Raw genomic sequence first — 9369 nt, forward strand, 5'->3', positions numbered from 1 at the left:
CGAATTAAAGAAATTAAAAATTTATAATAATAAATAAAAATTTTCATTTAGAAATTTTATTCAAAGTAAAAAATTTTCAATTATTTATAAATATTATTATTTTAAAATTATATAAATTAATATAATGCAAAGATTTATACATTACTTTACAAAGGACTTTGAAATTTTGAAATTTCGGATTCAACCATCTAAATTTCATTCTCTTATTTAAAAAATAATAAAATAAAATAATATATAACTTGGTCTTAGTTTGTTTTACAAAAACATAATTTTTGATGTTTGGAACACTTAGAAAATTTATCCAATAAAAAATATTTTTTTAATTAAAAAAAAGTCATTTTAAAGAAAATGATTTTCTTTTTTAAATTATTTAAAAAAAATTATTTTTCACACTTTGATATTCTTATTAAAATATATATATATAAATTAATTAAAAAATTTTATTTTTTAAATTAAAATTAAACAATAAAAAATAAATTATCTCATATAAAATATTTTTCATAAAAAATATTTTTTATAAAAAATATTTTCTAAATATAAGTTAACAAATAGAAATTTAATTTAATTGATAAAATAAATTATTAATAATATTAATTATTAAAATTGTAATTTTTTATTTTTTATTATGATACATAATTATAGTACTTTATATTAATATAATTTTTTAAAATAACATCTCATAGGACCTAGTTCAGTGGTTAAACCATCTTTAGCTTATTGAGGTGCTATGAATGAATCTTGCTGCCAATGAAAGCTTTGTTTAGGGGTTTTTATAGTTAAATTAAACTGAATCACGGTTTGATTTCTGATTAAATCGATCTGATTGAGTGATCGGACCGGTTTTGATAACCAGGATGAAGATACTTTGACAGCAAGCAAGCAAAAATGCAAGTGAAAATTTAAAATTTTATTGAAGAATTATTAACAAATATTGATTTTTTGTGTGAAAGCAAAATTGTATTGGGGTATACTTTGAGATTGGTAATCAAGGTGAGGCCCAAGCTGCCGGTGAGATGCAATCCCAAAAAAAAGTCAAAACAAGCATAGCACCCAGAAAATAAAAGATGAAAGCAATTTGCCATTTGCCATTTGCCAATTGCTAATTGCCATAAATTCTATTCTCAAGTATCTTTCATTTTTCAAATCCAAGCAGCTGCCTAGAAAATCACCTAACACCTCTCTCTGTCTCTCTCTACCTACCAGAACCTGCAACTCTTTGACTTAGCATTCCTCTTTGATGCTTTTCTCTCTTTTCACATCCAAGACTGCAATCCTTTCTTTTCCTCCCTGATGGGTTTGCAATTCAGGAAGTTGTTGTCTGATTATTACAATGAAAGCTCACCACCAATCAGCGGAACATTCTGGTCACTCTGTCAAGAAGCCTGTGATTCATCAGATGATGAAGATTATTGTCAGACTCAGATATGTTTTGATTATTGCAACAACAATTGCCCATTTAAACTCCCTCCCACCCCATCAATCCGTCATGCAAAGCCCAGGAAGTTCTTGATTACAGGTCTTGTACTAGCCTCTGTTTTTTTTCTCGTTTTCTGCTGTGCTGTATATTTCAAATTCTATTATGGGTCAAGAAGAAGAAGATCGGAATCTGAAGAGCAAAGAAATGAGATTCATCAAGATTTTCTTGATGAAGATCAGGGCCCTGTGGTTGATCATCCCATCTGGTATATAAACACTGTTGGATTACAGCCATCGGTGATTAATTCCATTGCTGTTTGCAAGTACAAGAGAGGCGATGGGCTTGTTGAAGGAACTGATTGCTCTGTTTGTTTAAGTGAGTTTCAAGAAGACGAGACTCTTAGACTCTTGCCCAAGTGTAGCCATGCTTTTCATATCCCTTGTATTGATACTTGGCTCAGATCGCACACAAATTGCCCCCTGTGTCGTGCCCCTGTCATTACAACTCCGGCGAGAGCTTCATCATCGGAAGGCAATGGTGAGAGTTCAAGCGCTGGAGAAGAAGCCCAGATGGAAGTTTCAGAGAATATTGAAGGAGAAATAATTGAGAATGGAGATGGTGAATTGAGTATTGAAACAGAGGAAGAAGAAGAAGAAGAAGAAGAAGAAGAAGAAGAATTCCAGGATGAGAACAGAAGAAAAAGAGTTGAAGAATTGAATGGAGAGGAAGAAGGGATCCAGCCAATGAGAAGATCTGTTTCTTTAGATTCTTTATCTGCTTTCAAGATCAGTCAAGCTCTTGCTAATGTTGGTGAGATAGAATCTGATAGAATTTCAGGTAACTTGGCAAAAGAGAGTGAATCTAATATGGGAATTGTTTCAAAGAGAGTTTGTAGCAACCAAGGGTTGCTAAAATTCATGGGGAGTTCTTCTATTGGGAGATCTTTGCAAATTGGGCCAAGTTCATTGAAGAGATCACTGTCCTGTGGTGGGAAATTGTTCTTGTTGAGATACAGCAAGAACAGAAACTCTGTTCTTCCCTTGTGATTCGGTGCCGTTTTATGAGGTGAGAAATCTGCAAAAACTGATATCTTTTCAAACTTCTTCACAAAATTCGAGTTTTATGGATTGCAAAAACACACCAAATACTGTATTAATAAAAATAATAAAGTAAAAAATAATTATGATGTGTTGATCCGAAACTGGATAATGTTGCTTTTTTGTTACAATGGCATGTAATTGTAAGTAAAAGTTTTGTTATTTAGATATGATTATGCTTTTATGCTGCATTCTTTACCTTCATATAAATTTTTTAATAAATTTTATTTTTTAAATTAAAATTAAATAATAAAATAATTAATTTATTTTTTCACTTAATTTTTTTTAAATACACCTTATTTTTCACAAACAAGGAGAGCCTTAATCTTAGTTATGAGAAGAATATGCAAGTTTAGTGCTGAAAGTGATCCTGAGACAAAAGGTTTTAAAATTTGAATTGGTCCAATCTTTTCTCTTCAGGCAGATCAATGCCTATGTCAGTTGCTATGCTTGCTTCTTCCGTAACTTTAACCTATGAATGGCCCTCTCTCTTTCGTAATTATTGTCTTTTTCGTTTTTACGTACCATTATAACTCTGTTTAATTTTATTTTATTTTAATAAATTTTTTAAAATATATTTTAATATTTAATAAAATTTAATATATTTAAAATAAATATGTATAATAAAAATTAATAAAAAATTATATTTTTTATTATGTATGAAAAATAAAATAGATAAAAATTATAAAATGGAAGCAATATTAAATACTAATTTTTCTAATAAAAAATAGAGGGTATAAGTTTAATATGATTTACTTGCACAAACTTTGAACAATTAAATAATTTTTTTCAACCAATATATATATATATATTCAAAAAAAAACAAAAAAAAAACAGCGTTTTGGCCTCTCAATCATAATATTTAATTAGATTTAGTTTTTTTTCCATAATATTAAATTAATATAAACTTATTTTACTCTTAATTATAGCTATATTTAGTTTATAATTTTTAACTTTTCATATCTTTAATTTCCATGACATAACAGAAGAGTGAATATTACGCTCCAATAAGGATTAAGTACCAATTTGAAGTTAATCGGTGCCTAAGATAAATATAAAAAGGGATAAAATCGAGGAAATAAATATAATTAAATTAATGGGTAAATGATATAATTGATCATAGATAAAAAAAAAAGATAAAAATTAAATAAATTTTTTAAATTAATTTAAATAAAAAATGTATAAAAATTATAAGACAGAGTTTGTCAATATTGAAATGGATTATTGGCTTTGCCGCAGCTAATTAAATGGAGAAAAATCTGATTGAAATCCTGGTAGAGAATTGGCAAAATTAGTATGAATCCAACATGGGAATTGTTCCAAAGAGGGATGATAGCAATCAAAGCTTGCTGAAATTCATGGCTAGTTCTCATATTGCGAGGTCTTTGCAAGTGCCAAGTACATTTAAAAGATCTTTTTCCTGCAATTTTCTTCTTGTTCCTAGGAATTGTAACACCATGTTTTAACAATACAAGTCATTCAATGATTTCCTTCCTTTGAAAGCAACTAAAATAAGCAAAAGGAAAAGCTTCCATGGTAGAATTACATCAACGACTACTAGAAAGCATACAACTGAAAACTGTTTAAAACCACCAACACTCAGAAACAAAATAATAATCTGCAATTGCACAGTGCAACATTAACAATCAATTTTAATGCGTTTACAGTTTTGAAAGAGACCTTCAACATCTGCAAGAAGTGTAATTTTTGCTTCGACAATCAAGCTATCTTTCACTAGAAATGTCTTTGATAAATTATGGATGTCACTAAGTGGCATGAAGTCAGAAAAACCCCAAGTAAGGCTTGATTTGGAGGTAAACCAATCACTTCCTGACATGAGGATTGAGAATCATCTATCAGAGAATCTAACATAATTACTGCTAATAGAGAATCTATTTTATTTTTTTTTCAATATTTGTTTACCTGTAAGCTCTCGATGGTTATGTAGCAGCTGACGTTTTACCATCAGATTATATTTTGTGAACACTCTTAGTTGAGGATGAGCACTGTTGTCAAGTAATTCCAAGAAGAGAGACAGACTTTTGCCACTTGCCCTTGAATCTCCTTTGGGGTATAATAACAAACGCCTGAAAAGCATTACTCCCAATCGCTAACAGTTTAATGAAAATCATCCATTAAAGAACTCAAATAAGAAATAAAGAATCCAGGGATTGTTAGCAGCTTACCACTTAAGATTTGCAACGGTAAATTCCTCTGAACGATAGCAACTTTCTTGTATTGCTGAGAAGTTTTCAATCTTCCATGTAAACGTACCATTCTTAGGTTCTTTTATAATGGAAATTTTCTCTCCCTTGCCTTCATTGTTTATAACATTAACCTCTATCCCGAACAAACAGCAATCATCAACAAGATATCCATTAGAACAATCTTCGAACAGCTCCAGCGAGATTAGTTTGTCAAAACCATTTTCAGTCTTCAAAGAATGGTAACGACAGGTTCTATCATCTGCATTAATGGAAAAAGATAACAATAAATCTTTGATCCTGTCTCTAATAATTACTGCAATAAATATTTCCCATATATGTTAAATGGAAAGCTATGGACGTACATTGGATGGTCAAGAACTTGTCACGAATATGATCATAAACAAAGAATTTGAGGATCACTTCAACTTGGGAACCAGGATGAATTTCTTTAGCCTCCTCCATGGCTAAATAGAGAGAAATGTGATCACTTACACCTCTTTTGAAATTTCCATAAGGATACAACACCAATTTCCTATATTCCAATCCAAATATCACGACCAGACTTAGCCAGAGACAATATATAACATCAATTGATATTGACTAATTGATAAATTACAAACCATTTGTAGCCGCAAGCTCCAAAATCCTGGGATTCGTATTTGTCGTCTCTGAGCATACTGGATAACTGTGAGAATGACTCGATCTTCAATGTATAGTTTGCAGGAGGAGCATCTCTCAGTGATTTTGAAATTTCTGAAACAATAAGAATAAATAGTATTATTATAATTATTTACTTCTATTGGGAAACTATAGTCAGAAAAGAGAATCAAGAGCTTTACCCAGGTACTTGTAGATTCCCTGTAGAAGTATCTGTATTCAGGGTTTATCCGCCATAGCAGGTTATTCTCTGGCGCCTAATAAGATTGTTTTATAGAAGAAACTAAAAAAACAAGGAGAAGGGTACCGGTGGAGCTAATGTTTGGGAATTGACGAGTATAAAACTTTTAAGCTTTCAGGTAATTAATCACTAAACCATTGAGCTTCTCCATGCAGCGCAAAAGTTGGCCAAATCTGCCATTTCAGTTTCCCAGGTATCAGAAACCACAAGGTGTTCATAGCTTCGATCATGATCAAATTGAATGCCATTCTAGTTTCCCACGTATCAGAAACCACAGGGCATTTATATCTCACCCGACGTTCAATCTGATCATGATCGAAGCTACGAATCCCTTGTGGTTTCTGATATATTGGAAACTATAATGGCATATTTGGCCAACTTTTCTCATATACTAGATGAATTCGTGCAAATGCAGAGATTAATATATATTTTTATTTGTTTAATATAATATTTTTAACTATAATTTAAATGTTATTTTTAAATTTATTATTTTAAATAAATTAACTTAATTAATTTAATTTAAAATCATTTTTCTTATTTTAATAGTTTTTTTAGTTTGTTTTTGATATAACTAATTAAAAACATCTCATTTAATTTAATTTTGTATAACTTAATTTCATTTCAACACATCCTTTGTTTAAAATGTAGTGAAATTTTATTATTTATTAAACAATTTAGATTTCACTATTTTAATCAGTTGAATAAATTGTCTGATGTCAAATTATATATATGTATGGGCTGTTGATTCAAAAAAGACTCTAATTTTATGAATTTTTATATTTATAGTCTAATTTTTTAATTTTAGATAAAAAGTTTCAATTTTTAAATCTGTTGAAATTGTAAAAATTTTTTAAATTAATTTTAATTATATTTAAATTAATTCAGATGTCTGTATTATTATTTTTATCATATAAAAAAGTTAATTAACTTAAATTAAGCTTTAATTAAAACATAAAACTCATAATTATCTAAAACCCTAGATTAAGATTTTATTTAAGCAGAAGAGAATTAAGTATTACAATTATATAATTTAAAAATTTTATATAATTAAGGGTTTAGAATTTTAATTAAGATTTAATTTTAATAATCAAATTATTATGTGATAAAACAATGACATATTGTAAATTAATTTAAATCTAATTAAAATTAATTTAAAAAGTTATTACAATTACAATAAATTTAAAATTAAATTTTTTTATATAAAATTAAAAGTTTATATTATAAATATGAAAAATCATACCGTCTTTTTGACCCTCTATATATAAATTTTTAAAAAGGTATTTTCTATTGTATTCCATTCCATAACTTTTATCTACTTTATTTTTTATATATATATTTAAAAAATATTTTTTTTAATTTTTTAATTATACTAATTTTAAAAATATTAAATTTTATTAAATAATAAGTGATATTTTAAATACTATTAAAAAAATTAATGAGTGGTCATGTTAGAAATAACATAAATTAAAATAAAATTATAAAACTCGATTTATATGTTATTATGACATAAAAAAATGAATAATAATTTAGAATATTATTAAATTATGGAATAAAAGACACTAGTAACCAGTAACATATAAATTGAGTATTATAATTCCTTAATTTTATTTTATTTTTAAAATAATATCTCATTAATTATTATTTTTTAAAATAAGTATTTAAAATATTTTTTAATATTTAATAAAATTTAACGAGTGTAAAATAAGTATTTAAAATATTTTTTTAGTATTTAATAAAATTTAATGGGTGTAATGGAAAAATTAAAAAATTATTTTATATTGAAAAAATAAAGTAGATAAAAATTATGAGGGTTTTTTTTCGGTCAAAATTTGTATAAATCTAATAGTGTATAAATAGAAATTAGAAATTGAGTAATTTTAGTCTACACTTTCTAAATTTTCAGAAAAAGAAAATTAATATCTTAATAATTTTTTTTTAATTATCAAGTAAACATATTTATAAAACTGCAATATTTATATATTTTTTTCATCGTTGCATGTCAAAATATTAAACCACCGCATGTCAACTGCTTAAAAAGAGTTAGTTTGTTATATTGATAGCTTTTAGTAGATTTTGTTAGTAATATACCTTATTATCGATCAGTAATTTTCTTATATATTTTAAATATTTAAATATTTATTTTTAATATTAATTAAATTTGAATAAAAATAAAATTTATGGGATTGTATTATTATAGAAAGAAAATATAATTGTGAGATTTATATTCATTTAACTAATTTCTTTAAATATTTTTTATCGATATTTTTATTGAATAATAATTAGAACTGTTATCGATTTATTGGTCGAGACATATGAGATATTTAAAAATAATATGTACCTGCTTATTTTATAAATAAGTGTATTAAATTGAATTGAAATTATTAAAATTATCTAAAGTTTTAATTTAATTATAATAAATAATTAAAATTTAATTGGCTATTAAAATTAATTTATTTTAAATGATTCATTTAAATTTATAGTTGTAAATCTATAAATATTATTTAAATTAAAATTCAAACAAGTACATTATTTATAAATAAAATATAAAAGAGAAATTTTTGTTTTATTACTAATTTAAAAATATATATTAAAAAGCAATAATATAAGTTATATACAGAAACATTTTTTTTATCAATACGTAATTTGAATATAAATTGAAACAAATAAATTAATTATCGAATTTTAATAAAAATTAATTTCTCAAATTTTTTAACCTTTAAATTAGTTTTTTCTCAATTAGAAAATTTTAATATTTTTTATTAGAGATTACTATTATTATTTTGATAAAATAAAAGAAAAAATATATATATATATTAAATAGTTCATTGTTTAGAGTGAAGGAAATTTTATAAAGAATTTGAAATTATTATTATACAAAAGAATATTTAAGCATTCCATATAGTTTTATTTTATGACCAGCATTCGGTCGTTTTGGTTTAAAATCAAACCGAACCGAATAAATTAAAAATTAAAATTTTAGTATTTATAAAAATTAAATTAATTTTGATCATAAAACTAAACCAAATCAAAATTAAGCTGATTTGATTTGATTTAATTCAGTTTAAATTTTTAATAAATTTTTTTATTTTTTACACTTTATTTTTAATATTTTTAAATTTTAATTTAAATATTTTAACTTAATATAATCTAATCTTTTTATATTATTAAAAATAATATATTATTATCACCGAGCTTAAATAATTAAATTTTTAAAATTAAAAATTAAATTAAATTAAAATAAATAAAATTAAATTAAAATTTAAATTAATTTAATTTAATTATTTTTTAATTTAAATCGATAGTGTTTTCTATTTTTATTCACATTTATTAATAATCTCCATTTATATAAGTAAATAGGATATTAAACATTTGAAAACTTTCAGTTTTTTTATTACCATGGCATTATTGATAGGTCTTTTGATCGCTAAGAAATTTTTAGAGATTCAGATGGTACATGAATGGCCCCAAGAGAATTTGTTTGGGAAAAGAAAAGCCCAAAACAAAACAAATGGGGCGAGTCTGGGGGGGGTCCGAGCCTGGGGAACTAACACAAATTGGTTTTTCAGAAGTGTGGAACAGGAGGGGACACATGGCCTCGGGATTGGTTCCTAGAGCAACCCTTTTTATGGGTCAGCCCCAGCAGACAGCTTTCTTGGTAAAGTGTGGCACCAGCAAGCCACAGCCAAGGCCACCAACTCAGGGCCAGTGGCAGAGGTAGAGGGAGAGGGCAGCCTCCCTTCTCTTCTGGTT

At 26.1% G+C, this 9369-nt stretch overlaps 2 protein-coding genes across 2 annotated transcripts; one reads left to right on the forward strand and one right to left on the reverse strand.

The window, feature by feature from the left end:
- Window positions 1–1096: 1096 nt before the first annotated feature.
- Window positions 1097–2705, forward strand: LOC110624369 (RING-H2 finger protein ATL54). Its single transcript, XM_021769462.2, has one exon. It carries the CDS (start codon window positions 1291–1293, stop codon window positions 2461–2463), a length of 1173 nt encoding a protein of 390 aa, XP_021625154.2. The 5' UTR covers window positions 1097–1290; the 3' UTR covers window positions 2464–2705.
- A 1448-nt stretch (window positions 2706–4153) lies between these two features.
- LOC122722455 lies at window positions 4154–5799 on the reverse strand. Its single transcript, XM_043953158.1, has 7 exons — window positions 5755–5799; window positions 5569–5635; window positions 5342–5474; window positions 5084–5283; window positions 4701–4980; window positions 4438–4601; window positions 4154–4344 (listed from the first exon to the last, which is right to left on the reverse strand). The coding sequence occupies exons 1-7, from the start codon at window positions 5797–5799 to the stop codon at window positions 4154–4156; spliced, it is 1080 nt and encodes a 359-aa protein (XP_043809093.1).
- Between the last annotated feature and the right edge of the window lie 3570 nt (window positions 5800–9369).

This window comes from Manihot esculenta, chromosome 18, assembly GCF_001659605.2.
Source record: "Manihot esculenta cultivar AM560-2 chromosome 18, M.esculenta_v8, whole genome shotgun sequence".
Classification (NCBI taxonomy): Eukaryota; Viridiplantae; Streptophyta; class Magnoliopsida; order Malpighiales; family Euphorbiaceae; genus Manihot; species Manihot esculenta.